The sequence below is a fragment of the Phocoena sinus genome, chromosome 18 (assembly GCF_008692025.1).
Source record: "Phocoena sinus isolate mPhoSin1 chromosome 18, mPhoSin1.pri, whole genome shotgun sequence".
NCBI classification, from domain to species: domain Eukaryota; kingdom Metazoa; phylum Chordata; class Mammalia; order Artiodactyla; family Phocoenidae; genus Phocoena; species Phocoena sinus.
In genome coordinates, this window is record NC_045780.1 from 70363706 (window position 1) to 70381277 (window position 17572).

At 39.4% G+C, this 17572-nt stretch overlaps 1 protein-coding gene across 9 annotated transcripts in view; it reads left to right on the forward strand.

Moving 5' to 3' along the window:
• Positions 1-17572, forward strand: part of ITGBL1 (integrin subunit beta like 1) — a 242080-nt gene that overhangs the window by 126686 nt on the left and 97822 nt on the right. For all 9 annotated transcript variants that reach the window (XR_004346683.1, XR_004346684.1, XM_032611345.1 and 6 more), the window contains exon 7: positions 3820-3966. Coding sequence is in view for 7 of the 9 variants with exons in the window: in XM_032611345.1 (XP_032467236.1) it covers positions 3820-3966 (147 nt within the window). In the remaining 2 variants the exon portion in view is untranslated. The remainder of the gene's footprint in view (positions 1-3819; positions 3967-17572) is intronic.

The following is a 17572-nucleotide window of genomic DNA, read 5'->3' on the forward strand; positions in this document are numbered from 1 at the left end:
CACGTCTGGTGGTGTGTTTTGGGGTGTCTGTGGCCTTATTATGATTTTAGGCAGCCTCGCTGCTAATGGGTGGGGTTGTGTTCCTGTCCTGCTAGTTGTTTGGCACAGGGTGTCCAGCACTGTAGCTTGCTGGTCGTTGAGTGAAGCTGGGTGCTGGTGTTGAGATGGAGATCTCTGGGAGATTTTCAGCATTTGACATTATGTGGAGCTGGGAGGTCCTCTAGTGGACCAGTGTCCTGAAGTTGGCTCTCCCACCTCAGAGGCACAGCACTGACTCCTGTCTGCAGCACCAAGAGCCTTTCATCCACACGGCTGAGAATAAAAGGGAGAAAAAGTAGAAAGAAAGTATTAGAAGTAAAAAGAAAGAAAGAAGGGATGGAGGGAGAGAGGGAGGGAGAGAGGAAGGAAGAAAGGAATGAGGGAAGGAAGGAAAAAAGAAGATAAAGTAAAATAAAATCAGATAAAATATAATAAAGTTATTAAAATAAAAAATAATTATTAAGAGAAAAAAAACGGACGGATAGAAGCCTGGGACAAATGGTGGAAGCAAAGCTATACAGACAAAATCTCACACAGAAGCATACACACACAGTCACAAAAAGAGGAAAAGGGGAAAAAATCATAAATCTTGGTCTCAAAGTCCACCTCCTCAATTTGGGAATGATTCGTTGTCTATTCATGTGTTCCACAGATGCAGGTACATCAAGTTGATTGTGGAGCTTTAATCCGCTGCTTCTGAGGCTGCTGGGAGAGATTTCCCTTTATGTTCTTTGTTCGCACAGCTCCCGGGGCTGAGCTTTGTATTTGGCCCCGCCTCTGCGTGTAGGTCGCCTGAGGGCGTCTGTTTTTTGCTCATACAGGACGGGGTTAAAGGAGCCGCTGATTCAGGCAGGGAGGGGCACTGAGTGCGGGGCGGGCCTGCGGCGGCAGAGGCCGGCGTGACGTTGCGCCGGCGTGACGTTGCGCCGGCGTGACGTTGCGCCGGCGTGACGTTGCACCAGCCTGAGGCGTGCCGTGTGTTTTCCTTGGATCAGGGGATCCTGGCAGTGGCGGGCTGCAGAGGGTCCCCGGAAGGGGGCTATGGACAGTGACCTGTGCTCGCACACAGACTTCTTGGTGGCGGCAGCAGCAGCCTTAGCGTCTCATGCCCGTCTCTGGGGTCCGCGCTGTTAGCTGCGGCTCGCGCCCGTCTCTGGAGCTCCTTTAAGCAGCATTCTTAATCACCTCCAGGTACGTGGGGGGTTTCTTGCCTTTTGGGACGTCTGAGGTCTTCTGCCAGCGTTCGGTAGGTGCTCTGCCGGAGTTGCTCCATGTGTAGATGGATTTCTGGTGTATCTGTGGGGAGGAAGGCGATCTCAGCGTCCTACTCCTCCGCCATCTTCCCGGAAACCCTCCACAGTTTTTTTTAATGTTGAGATGTGAATTAATCTCAGACAGAAGGTAATGGCTGCTCTTCAACCAACTACAGAAGTTGAGGACGTTCTGCCTTCAGTCCCCGTCTCCCTCCTCACAGGTTCCTACTTTATTCCTCGTGCCAAGGTATCAGGACCTTCCCTGCCTGTGAATTCCAGGCACCTGCAGCAGCACGTGGCGTCCTCTTGGGTAGTCACAGATTTCCTGTCATCCTCACCTACTGGATGTTTTGTTCTAACTTTCACAGCTATTTTAAAGTTTCAAGAGTAAAGCTTTTTTCCCGTTTCAGTCTGTTTTTCACTTTTACTGTTGAAGTGTCAATTTGTTTTCCACAAATGGCAGCGTGTTTTGTACTTTGTCCAGCATCCTCATGGCAGATGTAACTGCCCTTGAAATGAAACCTCTTGTCTCCCAAGAATTTCAAAGCCACTGGCTCCCATAAAACAGCAGAATTGATTGTACTTTAAACGTTAAAGATTTTGTTTTAAAAACTGTTATTTATCTATGCATTTGCAACATACCTCTGTTAGCAAATTTCGCTCTAAATTATTGGGTTAGCCAGTGAGAGGCCCACGCACCGCGATGAAGAATGGCCCCCGCTCACCGTAACTGGAGAAAGCCCTCGCACAGAAACGAAGACCCAACTCAGCCAAAAACAAACAAACAAATAAATAAATAAATTATTGGGTTAGCCAAAAAGTTCATTTGGGTTTTTCTGTAAGATGTTAAGGGAAAACCCAAATGAACTTTTTGGCCAATCCAATACGCGAGGATTGGGAAGATGGGTAGGAACTTCTTAAGTCAGGATAAATGGCAAGAAGCCATGGAACCCAACAATCTCTGTGATATAATTGGTATTAAGTCAAACTATTGTAATAAAAATTCTTATATTTGAAGGTCCAAATGATCATAGTCACGTAATATGTATTTATTAGCAATCAAAAGTTTTTTCCTTTAAGATGATGAGCTCTAAGGCAAAGTATTAGTATTAACAGCAATTTGTTGTATAGACTTTGTTACATAGTAGGTGCTCAATAAATGTGCATTGAATTGAATTTAGTGTTAAATGAGAGATGTGGACTCTGTGATCCTTAATAGCTCATCCTACTTTGACCTATGGTTTTATGATTTGTTCCGTGAAGAACCAGGTTTATAGATAGTGAAAAGCTTCCTGATAGGTGAATTGTCCAATACTTCAAACTCAAAAGATGGACATCTGACCACAGACCTCATGGAATACTGATAAAACAGACCAGCCTTCCCTGAAGACTGGTCCATACCAGTTACCATATTGTGGATATATATTAATATCAGATGCCAAGTACAGAATAACAGCGATTGTTATTCATTAGCATTATATTTGATTTACTTAAAGAAAGCGTAATTCCACTTCCTTTAAAATTCTTCATACATTTTTGGAGAAATTATAGAAATCTACTTTACATTGTATCTGTAATAATGAGTATCTTAATGGTTATTAGGAGTTAGGAAAAGCTCAGCTAAATTATCGTGCTTTCCTTTCCTTTCTATTCCTACTTGGTTGTATATGTGGGCTCAAGTGAATAAAAATAAAAATTGCTCACTTCTATGTAGCATTTTAAGATATATTATGTAGTTCCTGATAAATGTGGATAGATAATCTGATTTAAAATGAAGAACTAAACCTCAACGAGGTTGTCATTTGAGCAGCCCTACTCTGTAGGGAACAGGGTCAGGATTTGAACCTACTTATTTGATTGATATCTTATGCTATACCATATCAGTACTTGTCACAGTTCTTTACAGGCTCTGTGCCCATGTAAATTTAATATCTTTCCTGACCTCTTTTGTGTATAGGAAATTAGTCTTCAAGGGTTGCGAACTCCACACAGGTTACTGGTTTTAAGCTAAGGGTCTATAGGCTAAGCATGTAGTGTGTAGTAAAAAGATAATGAAAATAAAGTGTGAGGGACTCTAGAAACTAAGACCCTGTTTCAAAAACAAATTGTTTTCCATTTCCTATGGCTCTCCTCCACGTGAATTAATTGCCCAATTCATCAAATCCTGCTTTTTAGCAGACTAAATTAGCAGACTAATTCAATCTCATGCACTTGGATTTTGAAAGATTCAAGTTGATAGCCCTATGAACCTGTTTATCTGATCTGGAGTTGTTGTTTTTCTTTCCCCGTGATCAATCAATATACCTAGATCAGGTATTTAAGAACATTGAGAAAAATGGGCTTTTGCCTTAATGTTTTATATTGTGCTTAATTGAGATCGTGACTCATTTGTGACATTCACTGTTGAAATGAAAGTTAATTCTGGCTTTGGTATATTTTTCTCATATACATGTGCATATATATATATATATATATGTATGGCTCATAAATACAATAACATATATATATTATTACTCCCATTGTGAAGGTCATGGGCAGTGTAACTGTGGAAGATGTGACTGCAAAGTAGGCTGGTATGGGAAAAAGTGCGAGCACCCACGTTCCTGCCCGCTGTCAGCTGAGGAGAGCATCAAGAAATGCCAGGGAAGCTCTGCTCTGCCTTGCTCTGGAAGGGGTAAGTGAGGGTCTCAGGCCTTGTGACCCATCGCCTCCTGTGAGTCAAATGAATTTAGTTCACATGTATCTTATTTAAAAGGTAGCTGAGATTCCTGAATGAGGAAAGATTAGTCTTTTCAGAACTAATAATGACTCCAATATCCATGAGTGAAAGTACATGGAGAAATATAATCTCATTCTTTCTCCCTCTCTGTTACACACACACACACACACACACACACACACACACACACACACACACACACACACACACACACACACACCATCAGTCTACTTTAGCTCTGAGGTCTGTTCAATTTCTATTCAGTTCAATGCTACATTAAAAAAGGAAAAAACAGTTTGGGTATTTGCTCAGAGCTTTCTCAATAAGATCATCTAATTGTCTACTGACATTTCTGAAACTTAGTAACAGCCTACTGAGTTATACTGTTGGCTTTTGAAAATGTATAGACAGATAGCTCGGAATAAGCTTTTCTTGTCTTAGACGGCATGTAGCCTCAGGTGTGCTCTTGCTATCAGATCAGTACAAATTGGAGGAGAAGGAAGAATTCATCTAGGGGAAAGCTGGTTTCATTCTTTTTGATTTATCAAAATAAGAAATACAATTTCACCTCTCACATGAAAATGGCAAAGTTAATGTGAAATTTGCTTTCAGAGGTACTGGTAATTGAAGTTATTACAAATTTTATTCATGAAAGAGGAAAAGGAGAAAGATTTCCTTTATCTGAATGTTAGATCAGAAATTTAATTTTATGTTGAAGGGAAACTTTTTTTTGAAAAGTGAATTTTTTAATTGAGATATAATTCAAATGTCATAAAATTCACTCACTTAAAGTATACAACTTAGTGGGGTTTTTTTAGTATATTCACAGAATACCCAACCATCACCACTGCCTCATTCCTAAACATTTTCGTCATCACAGAAAGAAACTCTGTACCCTTCCTGGGCACTCCCCACTATCCTCTCCACTTAGCCCCTAGAAACCATTAATCTACTTCCTGTCTCTGTGGATTTGCCTAATCTGGATATTTCACATATAAATATGAAATGTGTGTTCTTTTTCTCCTGTTTCTTTTTTCACTTAGCTTAATGTTTTCAATGTTGTATCATGTGTCAGTACTTCATTCACTTTATGGCTGAGTAATATTCATTTGTATGGATATAGCACATTTGTTCATCCATTCATCTGTTAATGAACATTTGGGTTGTTTCTACTTTTTGGCCTTCGTAAATAATGTTCTGTGCATATTTATGTACAAGTTTTTGTGTGGACGTGTGCTTTTGATTTCTCTTGGATATCTACCCATGAGGGGAATTGCTGGGTCATATGGTAACTATGTTTAACTTTTTGAGGTACCACAAAACTATCTTTAAAGTGACTACACCATTTTACATTCCCTCCAGAAGTGTATGAAGGTTCCAATTTCTCAACATCCTCACCATTATTTGTTATCATATGTCTTTTTCATTACTTATAGTTGCTTTATTGGGGGGCGTGCAAAAAACTCCTAAAGTCTCCAAGATTATTTGTAACATAGTATTTTCTCATACTCTGATATTCATCCTTAATGATTATAAGGAGAAGGGTAGGATATGGGTAGAAGGAATTTTTAATTTCAGAAGCATTTCTGAATTGCCCCATCTTTCATTAATACTCCCAGGCTGGAAGCAATGTTCTACCAGCGTTAATAAAATACTGTGATTATAGTGCTTGAGTAAGCCTATTATGCTCTTAAAATAACAAAGACTAAAAATCAGTACTCCTCAGACTACTCGTATTATTTATTGCTAAAAATAACAAATTATAGGACTCCCCTGGTGGTGCAGTGGTTAAGACCCACCTGCCAATGCAGGGGACACGGGTTCAAGCCCTGGTCCAGGAAGATCCCACATGCTGCAGAGCAACTAATCCCGTGTGCCACAACTACTGAGCCTGTGCTCTAGAGCCCACGAGCCACAGCTACAGAGCCCGCCTGCTGCAACTACTGAAGTCCACGTGCCTAGAGGCTGTGTTCCACAATAAGAGAAGCCACTGCCATGAGAAGCCCACACACCGCAACGAAGAGTAGCCCCCGCTCACTGCAACTAGAGAAAGCCAGTGTGCAGCAACAAACACCCAACGCAGCCAAAAATAAATAAAAGAATACATTTATTTAAAAAAATAAATAAAAATAAATTATACAATGGAAAAATTTTAAAAGCATGTAAAACATATCTCAAACATAGAAAATGACTTTAAGTAGATATATATATACACACACATATATGTGTATGTATATATTTGCCAGTGGTTTCTCATTTATCTTGAAATTTTTTTTATATAATGCTAGTGCAAGAGAATTATCTGTGGACTTTATATATCAATGTTTAATAAACTCTGGCAAACATATTTGTCTCCTACCTTTCTAGAGATTCATTAAGTTATTTAGCTACCATTTTTAAGCAATAGCTTATATTTAAAGTCTGTTTTATTAAAAAGGTGTTGATATGTATAGAATTGTATTTTTTATTTTTTTATAATTCATTCAAGCCTTTTGAAGCGCTTTACAGATAAATATAAGCTTCTCTAGTTTCCTCACAGGGAAACGGAAGTATTGATGAGTGAAGTGATTTTCCAGGGAACTGTAACAAAATATAAGAATTTTGAGAATGAAGACCAAGGATTTATGACAGGCAGTCCAATGCTCGGACCAGTGGTTAGAGACTTCCTTTTTCATAGGGCTACATCTGCAAACTCCTGGGCACTGGAGGTTGGAGGTCTTAAAGCAAATGGCCAAACTTTCAAAGGATTAGTTTTGCAATTTATGAATGACAACGGCAGCTGTGGTTACATGAGTGGTTACATGAGTGGCAGCTGTGGTTACATGAGTGAGGAAAGCAATTACAAGGCTCATTGGTTCTCCAGCCGGAGAGCCTCAGCAGCTCATTAGCTGGGGCCAAGGAAAAAAAACAATTCTCCTGGTAGAATTAGATTAGATTACTTGCTTGTGCTGCTGATGACTAAGTGTGATCATTATGTCTTAAAGATAGGGGAATAATTTAGAGGATCTTTTAAATTCTCTGAATTCCTGTGATTCCTTGATTTCTGTTCCTTCATTTAGTTAGATGACTCTCATAAAGACAATATTGATGTACAGTGATTCATCCTGCCCATGGGTTTGGAAGGTGGGCACAGCTTTCTCAATTCTCCTATCAATGTTCTGCTCAGAAATTTTAAATGGCTTATGATAGTCTATTAGTTTTAAACTCTTCTTGATTAAAAATGCTTTTTTTTTTTTTGCGGCACGCGGGCCTCTCACTGTTGTGGCCTCTCCCATTGCGGAGCGCAGGCTCCGGACACGCAGGCTCAGCGGCCAGGGCTCACAGGCTCAGCCGCTCCGCGGCATGTGGGATCTTCCCGGACCGGGGCACGAACCCGTGTCCCCTGCATCGGCAGGCGGACTTTCAACCACTGCGCCACCAGGGAAGCCCAAAAATGCATTTTATTATTATTGAGGTTCTCCTGAGTATGTGTCTAGCTTTGGCCAGAAAATGTGAGCAAAATGTGTCACTTCAGAGTAGAAGTTGAGGCAGTGAGAGATTTGCCATTCTCTCTTTTTCCCTGGCAAGGGGATTTGAAGTTTGAGATGGTGGCAGATCCATTAGCCTGGGTCTCTGAATGAGGATGATCAGCAGAAACCTCTGCTGACCCACCGGTTTCTGTCTCATGAGTGAGAAATAAACCTTTGTTGTTTTAAGCAGCTGAGATATTGGGGTTGTTTGTTATGGCTTCAGAACTCCTGGCTCATACTCTTCTGCATACAAGATTAGGGAACACAGCTAAAGCAAAGCAAACAAACAAGCAAACGTGACAAAAATCACACTCAATCCAAAGAGATAAGCATAAAAAAGTTGAGGTTTATAACTGTATATGTATATCATATCAGTATTAATATCTAAATCAACATAAATAACTATATATTTTATAAATGATGTTTTTATACAGTTCTATCAACAGCATTTATGTGCACTTATTCGACAAGTTAAATGCTAAGAGCATTGAATGTATTATCTTTTTTAATATTCCCCAAACACAATGAGATAGGAAGAAATAGAATTCTTCTTTTTACAAAAGAAGAAATTGGAAATTTGAACAGTTTACCATCTTACATAGTAGGTGCCAGATGTGCAACTTTTAATAGAAACTTAATACAGGCCCTCTGATGCCAGAGCTGTCATCTTAGGTAATTTACTAACATGTCACAGTTTGTTAACATGTTCTTTTAACATGTCAATTTTCTGAACAACTTGTCATGAATATATTTTCTTGTTATAAATATTCTTCTGCAAAATTATTGGTATGGCTGCATACTATTCCATAAAATGGTTGTAGCAAAAGAATTTAATCAACCCTCTTTTATTAGACATCTGAATTGTCTCTTATTTTATTCAAGTTATAATTTACATCCTTGAAGTGGAATATTTGCATAAATCCTAAGTATTAATTCTTAGATGTGGATTGCATAGTTCTAAATGAATAAGAATATATTAAAACTTTTTAATAAAAACATTGCCCAAACAATTTATAGCCTCTAGAAAAATTGTTCCAGTATACCCTTCTACCAGGAGTGGAAGACGGGTTCCCTTTGCCCACCAATAGTGACAATATTAAATAATTAGTTCACTTTTCCTGGTGTATTTTGCTCTTCATGTTGTAAACTTTTACTTTATCAAACTCCTTTCACTGACTTCTATAATCATCAAAACAAATGATTTATCTGCAGGCATTAATATTCAGAAGCTTGTGTTGCAGTATTTGCCTTCTTTGATCATCATTTGTCCTTATGTCTAAGTCATCTTTTTGTTTGGTATTGCACTCCCCTGTGTTTTTGTTGTTTGTCCTCTGTGCCCTTTGGTTTTCTTTCATCAGACTTGTTCTAAGAGGTATGGCATATGTTTTGGTCCTTCAACACACATACCCATACACCTCCACAAGGGGAGGTATGGAGTGGAAGAAGAATGACAAGTTGAAGCTAATTATTTAATATTGTGGCTTCCAGAAAATAGGAACCATGTCCTCATTTTTATCAATTAGTATGCTTTAATTAATTAATTAAGCAAGTTGGTTCAATTCCTCACCTAGGAACATACTTTCAAAGAATGATAGCATGCCAAATTCTCACCATCTGGAGATTTTTCAATTTAAGCTGTAATTTACCTCTCCTTTTTAGTGGCAAAGCACACCTTTAAGTTCTTTTGCTTTTATTAATCAGAGAGTTTTCTATGATGCATGTCTTTTTTTAACCTACGTGTTTTTGACTCTGTGATTTTTTTGGCAACTAAATCATTTTTCTTATTCATGTATACAGAGATACAATTATTATTTGGAACATAACTTTTGTTTTTTTAATTGGAAGACCCCGAAAATTTAAAAAAAAATTTTGTGGGAGGAGAGTCTTTTAATTTTTTAAAAAGTTTTTATCAGCTTTATTGAGGTATAACTGATATACAAAAACTGCACATATTTAATGTATACAATTTGAAGAATTTGGACATGTGTATAGACCTGTGATGCCATCACCATAATTAGGGTGATAAGCATATCCATTACCTCCCAAAATGTCCTTGTATCCCTTTGCTTTTGTGTGTAGTGTATGTATGTGTGTGTGTGTGTGTGTGTGTGTGTAAGAATGTTTAACACAAGAGAGATCTAAAATAGTCAAACCTATAGAAGCAGAAAATAGAATGGTGGTGGCCAGGGATGGGGAAAGGAGGAAATAGGGAAGTTGTTATTCAATGGGCATAAGTGTCAATTGTACACGATGAATAAGGTCTAGAGATCTGCTATACCACAGAGTGTCTATAGTTAACAATTTTAACTTTTTTTGTGTGGTTTTGTGGACTGGAAAACATTTTTAAAATTAATTAATTAATTAAAATTTTTGGGCTGTGTTGAGTCTTCGTTGCTGCGTGCAGGCTTTCTCTAGTTGCAGTGAGCGGGGGCTACTCTTCGTTGCGGTGCGTGGGCTTCTCATTGCGGTGGCTTCTCTTGTTGTGGAGCACAGGCTCTAGGCGCACGGGCTTCAGTAGTTGTGGCACGGGGGCTCAGTAGTTGTGGCTCGCGGACTCTAGAGGACAGGCTCAGTAGTTGTGGCTCACGGGGCTTAGTTGCTCTGCGGCATGTGAGATCTTCCAGACCAGGGCTCAAACCCATGTCCCCAGCATTGGCAGGCGGATTCTTAACCACTGTGCCACCAGGGAAGTCCCCTGAAAAATTTAAGAGGATAGACCTCCAAACATTTTAGATTAAGTACAACACCACCTAGTGTGGTTTTGATTATATTTTTAAAATCCCCAGTGGCTTAATTAGATATCTTACTGTAAGTTAACTGAAGTGGGAAATGTGTAGAGTTTTCAAGAGGCAAGGGAACCCAGTGTGTTCTTCCAGTGGTCCTTCGAGAAGGAGAGTGGGATTCAGATTTCCTCTCTTCTAGACATTCAGATTGATTGATCCACTCCATCTGTCATTGCTTGAGAACACTGGGATGGTCATACACTGAATTATGACCTTTCAAACGTAGTTGTAAAGGATCACATCCAAAGAAGATGAAGAAATGACCCTGTAAAATTAACTGCTTTACTCTTCCTTATCCAGAAAGAATCATCCTGCTTTCAGTGATGTACAGAATGGGGATAACATCAGTGAATTGGGAAATCATGTCAGAAGCAAAAGTCTATATTTTGTCATATTATAGACATTAGATGATGAGAAATCAGTCTGTGGATCCCAGGGAGTCTTCTGTGGATCTCTGAGCACATCTTAAACTTACAGTGCTCTCTGCTATGGCTTTTATGTGCTCTATTATCATGGAATAACCCACAATAGAAAGATGGTATCTAGGAAGAGAAAAGCCTGTTTGTTATTTGCTTCCTTTGTACTCAGAAAATACTTATTAGAATGTCTTTAAACTGTATATGCAATCCACACTTCACAAAACCTCAGGAATGTAAATACTCTTTCTTATGACTTTATTGAAGATAGTACAGAGACAAAAAGAGTGGGATCAAGTGGGAGAACTAAATATGGGGCCTCTAGCGTCCTTTATGTCCTCATGATGTGTTGGGACTTCTGTGTGTTGGTGGGGCGTTTTCTGCCTTCATGAGGAAGCCAAAGGTGCAGGTGCCCAGAACTGGTGTTTTTCTGGACGGTCCTGATTCAATCCAGTATTTAACCTCTCAGTCATATGAAGAAGCAGCATTTACTAAAGGCATAATTTGTGTACATTGAAGGAAACTGCTAAAAATAATGGAAACAAGCCAAGAAAAGATCTCATGCAAGACAGTTATGTAGGCACTCCACTTTCCAGTGGGTAAATAATTATCTCTCTTCCTTATTTCGCCTTTTTTCATCTCGCCTTTCCTCTTGATATTTTTATATTCAGCAGAGCACAAAGGAAATTCAGAAGCTGAATTTAATAATTTTGTCTATCTTTTTAAAAGACGGTGGAAAATAATTCAATGGAAAATAATAAGCATAGTGGTTTTTTTTTTGATAACCTGAGTATTTTCTAATCCATAGTCCAGAAAACTGTATCACTCCCAAGACAGAATGAATTTTTTTTTCGTGTTCCAGTCAGCGATCTTGCCTAAATGCTTTATCTATGGCAACAGAACACTTTGTGTCAAAGATAGGAATCAATCCAAATAAAAGGACAATTTTTATTACATTTTGCATAATTTTTATGTGGTAAATTGAAAGCTGGTAAAATTTTTTGGCTGAGAAAACTTCTAGGAAAGGCTGCAATGAATATTGTCAAAATCTATTTGAAATGAAAGTAGAATATCGGACATGAATTCAACCCCGATTTCTTTAAGGGACCTTAAAATGAAACGTGTGACAACTATGACAATTTTGTTACTTTAATTATATATTTCTTTCTATTAAAACATTAAGCACACAGTGAAGGATGTAATGTGGGGCTCTAGTGGTTATTTAATTGATTTTATTCAGTATAAATAAGCAAACCAAATATTTTTAGTGGGAAAAAAACAATCTCTTCTGCTATCAGCTGTAATCTTTGCAGAACTACACAGTCTACAGACTCTTTTTAATAGAAAATCAATGAGGCAGAAGGTCATTATTTTGTCTAGGTGTTAGGGTCATGTAGATGATCAGAACTCTATGATTCCTTTCTTGGAAACATAAGATGCCATTAAAAATTTATAAGGCTGGTCATTGTGTTATTATTTGCATGATGAATATATATGCAAATATTATATTCAATAAAAATTAGTATGTACAATGTACAGTCATACGAGAGCACACTGACATCTTATGCATCGTATTTTCATTAGTGATGTTGCTCATCGAATTTAATAAATCTAATATTTATTGATCACCTTACCAAGTATCTCTGTGCTAAGCTGGGGATCAGGAAACTAGGACCAGGAGGCCCACATTTTGTTTTTGTAAGTAAAATTTTATTGGAACACAGCTATGCTCATTTGTTTACATATGGCTGCTTTTTTGCTATCATGGCAGAGTTGCCACAGAGGTGTACAGTACACAGGGCCTAAAATGTTTACTATCTGGCCCTTTACAGAAGGAGTTTGCTGGTTCCTATGCTAAGCATTTGTGATAAAAGTGCCAAAGAACAGGTTGAGTGTCTTGAGGGTCAGGGGAAGAAGATACTATTTTCTAAATAAATTTGGGGGCATATAGGGCTTCATGAAGTGAGTGAAGCTAAAACTGAGTTTACCTCTAAGTAGCATTAGACAGATACTGGTTTAGAAAAAAGAACATTCCCGCTAGAGGGAACATCATGGAGAGAAACACTGAGTTAACAAGGGAATAACTTTTTCAGGGGACAGGAGATAAACTCACTTTTGATGATATATGAAGAATCAGACAGTGGGAAGCAGCCTGGGGGCAAATGCCATTTCTCCCATCCCCCATTACCCTCTCTCCATGTTGTGATGGATTTGAGACAGAAAAAACAACTTCTTTGCAGACCTCTTGTTCTCATAATTGTCATAGGAGGTTGATGTTAGTAAGAAGGACACACACTGTAAGTACAGATTAAATACACTGCAATGATGTCATAGAAATGCCAGGTTAACCTTGCTTAGTGCCTACCCCAGTGCATCATCGCTAAAATACCAAGTTTAATGTAACTAAAGTGACCAAGATCCAACCTTCCCATACACAAGACAAGTATGCTAACATCCTCCCCTGTGCTTTTCTTCCTCTTTCCTGTACCTCCAATCATGTTTACTTAATCTACTGAGGGAATAGGAGAAGACAAACACAATTCTGAAGTGGCTGTTCTATTGAGTCATTCATATTAGCAAAGTAAAATGACAGCAGTTTAGCAGTTGGATTGGTATTTTGAGGGTCACCTTATCTGTAACGGGTATGTGTACACATACCTGCATGTTTTAAATGGCAAAAGGACATTGTGTCGTAGTGAGGCAAGATGGTGGGTTATTTGTTTGGGCTGAGAAACCCTAGACTGAGTCTGGGCTCTGCCACTAACCAGGTGTATGATCCAGCAAGTCACAGGCTACCTTAATGGTGACTTTGAACTTAGCTTCTTCAGGCCACTTTTCCTCTCCTTCACTTCTCTCTGCAGCAAGTGAACTTGACTCTGTGTTCTGAGTCACTTGGATCCGTAGATTCTGTATGCTCTCGTGTGTTTCATTTATGACTCACCTTCCTGTCAGACTTCGTCTCTGGTTTTGCATAGCTAACCAGATAGCTGACTACTCTTCAGGAGGATCAGGTAACTAGCCAAGCTGTTTTCTAGAGTCTGCTTTCTACCAAGTGACTGTTTTGGGTACAAACTAATATATTCTTCAGTTATGGAATCCTTTCATTTGCAGTGTAACAGTTAAGATGGATGAGATTTTGGTTCTTCATAAATATTTATTTCTTATGTGGTGCCTTTCATTTGGATAAAGGAGGAAAGACAGGATTCTTTGGCTTCTTATTTAAGTTTCTAAATAATTTTGGCCTCTTTGCTGCTCAAAATATCCATGCCATGTGGATGCTTGTAAATGGTACCAAATGGTCTGGCATAGTACAGTCTGAGGTTTGAACGTTTGAGGTTTGAACGGTCCCAAGGATGAGACAGAAAATATTTGAGGTCATAGGTAAAGTTCTTTATAAGGACATTAAATCACTTGCCAGGATTTCTTTCTCTGGATTTTTTTCCTAAGGCCCTGTGTTGCACAATAGTTAACTGAAGGAGCTTAAATGTAAAAAAAAAGATCGCCAGCAGATATAGAGTATACGGTGACTAGAAAGGTGTCTCACACAGCTTCACTTGATTAACTTGTCGGCAGTGTGCGTATCATTAATGTTACTATTAAATTACAGTCACAACAGTGAGATGATCGCAGAACTTATACGCTTTAGTGTAGTTTACTGTAATCATAAAGAGACAGTAGCAAAACCCAAGAGGTGTAATTCGTGCTTGACTCTAAAGGCACTGTTCTGGATGCTTCTGCGACATGAAGAGTGAAGCCCAGAAGGATTATTAGTAGATGAGATCCTGGATGGGGTAGGAGGCCTGAAGTCTTGTGGCTGCACAGAGGTGTGACAGGGCTGGAACATGCTGACATTGTTCACCCCTGTTCCCAGATATCACTCCCATCCTTCACTTGCATGGTCGCTGGGAAAACTCTCGACAGGCATCTGCTTCCTGTTGGGGTCGAGAGGCGCCACACAATGCTGCCGACTTGTGCTTCCTTTGAGCATCTATAGCCTCATCCAGTCAGTCACTTTCCAATCCTCAGGGCGTGTGCCTTTGCGGGGGCAGGAATTCGAGAGATGACCATATGGTCTGTGAAAGCCTCTCGGGGCAGATGTGCTCACCCTACTTATTGTTTGTGTGGCCCTGGAAAGTTGTATTTTAGCTTTATGGACCCTCAGTTGTTATCTCTAAAAACAGTATTATTATAACGGCTGTTTCCTCTAAAGTGTTGTGAGGGGCGATTAAGATGACACATAGGGGGCTCCTCTGGTGGCGCAGTGGTTGAGAGTCCGCCTGCCGATGCAGGGGACACGGGTTTGTGCCCCGGTCCGGGAAGATCCCACATGCCGCGGAGCGGCTAGGCCCGTGAGCCATGGCCGCTGAGCCTGCGTGTCCGGAGCCTGTGTTCCACAACGGGAGAGGCCACGACAGTGAGAGGCCCGCATACCGCAAAAAAAAAAAAAAAAAAAGATGGCACATAGGAAATGGTTTCGTTAACTTTGAAGCCAACATGCAGTTGTGAGGGATTGCAAGGGTTTAAGCAGACGACATGGCAGCTGAACTCAAGGCCATAGAATTTAAGAGAGAAAACAAGATCACTCATTCATTCATACAGTCAACATATATTTTTTGGGATCCTACTATGTGCCTAGAACCAGTCTAGGAGCTTAGGATAGAATAATAAATAAGGCAGCCAAAGTCAGGACTCTCAGAGAGCTTGTGGTAAGTTTGGTCAGAGAAGTTAAACAAGAAAACAAATAATTTTGGTTAGTGCTAGGAGAAGGAAATCAAGATAATTTGGCCAAGGTGGGGTATGGGGCTGGCCCCAGATAAGGTGGTCAGCGACCCTCTCTGAGGAGTCCTGCTTGGCCAGATCTGAGTATTGAAAAGGGGTCATATACGAACTGAGGGAAGATGGCCGGAAAACAGAAAAAAAAAAAAGGTTTATACCAAATTTCATACTCAAGTAATGAAGGTTTTCTGGAAGAGATCAAAGTTGGGTGGGCTTTGTTCTTTAAGAATCTAGAGAGGAGGGACTTCCCTGGTGGTCCAGTGGTTAAGATCCATGCTTCCAATGCAGGGGGCGAGGGTTTGATCCCTGGTCTGGGAACTAAGATGCCACATGCCTTGGGGTGGGGCCAAAAAATTCAATTAAAAAAAAAAGAATCCAGAGAGGAGACTTAGAATTTGTTGAAGACGTATTTTAAAAGTACCAATATGAGCTCCTACCTGATTTAATTTGTCTGTGAGATGGCCTGGGCGTCAGGGATTTTAAAAGCTCGCTGGTGATTCTGCTATGCAGCCACATTTAGAATCCCTGCTCTGCAGAGTTGTGTAATGGGCATAGTCCTGCAGCAGGAGGACGGACACTTTTGCTTTTGCCCTACTTCCCGCAGAGCAAACCGGGCTTCAGGGAGTGCTTAAGAGTTGCAGAAAAATTACTGTTCTGTGGTGTCTTTGCCTGATGCTCCATTGAATAGATGGGAAAGCAATGAGGCAGTGGGTGGGCACGGGGAAGGTATGCTCTTGGAGAAAGGGATAAAGAATTTTCAAAACAGAAAAGCCCATCAGGAGGCACAGAAATATGAAAGAAGATGGTATATTTGTTCAGGGAATTGCTCCATCCCCGTTTTTGTATATCTGAGGTGGGAGTGAGAATCTGTATTTTTAAATAGATCCAGTGAAATTACGAAGCATTTGGGTATGAATGCGGGGGGTAAACCTCATTTCACAAAAATATCTTTCCATGGTCCTCAATTGTCCAGAGGCCTAGACCTGCTTTCAAGCTTCGCAGATTGTTTTCTGAGAACTAATCTGTGATGTGTTTTTTTCAACCAGAATATTTGTATTGTAATGAGGGATTTTTGGAATTCTCTACCCAAGGATTCTTTACCTGAAATTCACACAACTCTGGAGGTTTATGGTTGGGTGCCAGGGCAATAAGCACCTCTTATAATAGCACAAATATATTATACATACCTTTTATATTTTTATAAAGAGAGGGTCTGTGGCTTCTTTTACCAGATTCTGTTGCTAAAAGGGCTGCATGATATCAACAAAAGGTGGAAGTGATTTAGAAACCATTGCATAAAACCAAACACTTTTAAAGAGATGTTACAGTAGATTATTAAGGAATGTATTTTGAGGTAGATGTGCCTTAACTAGACATTGTGTAGTTTAATAGTTGAATTAGTAAATTATCCAAATAGTAATCAAATATAGAAATACTTTGTAATACCTAGTTGTGTTTGTAACTTATGATGTGGCTTCTTTTCTTCTTTATTGAGGTATAGTCGATGTACAATATTATGTAAGTTTTGGGGGTACAACATAGTGTTTTACAATTTTAAAGGTTATATTCCATTTATAGTTATTATAAAATACTGGCTATATTCCCTATGTTGTACCATATATCCTTGTAGCTTATTTATTTTATAGACAGTAGTTTGTACCTCTTAATCCCCCACTCCTGTTTTGCCCCTCCTCCCTTCCCTCTCCCCACTGGTAACCACTAGTTTGTTCTCTATATCTGTGAGTCTGCTCTTTTTTGTTATATTCACAAGTTAGTTTTATTTTTTAGATTCCACATATAAACAACATATAGTATTTGTCTTTCTCTGTCTACCGTGTTTCACTTAGCATAGTACTCTCCAAGTCCATCCCTGTTGCTGCAAATGGCAAAATTTCACTTTTTATTTTACGGCTAAATAGTGTTCTGTTGTATGTATGTGCATATATGTGTGTGTGTGTGTGCGCAAATATATAGGTGTATGTGTGTATATATATGGGTGTGTGGGTGCATACATATGGGTGTGTGTGTATACATATGGGTGTGTGTGTGCATACATATGGGTGTGTGCATACATATG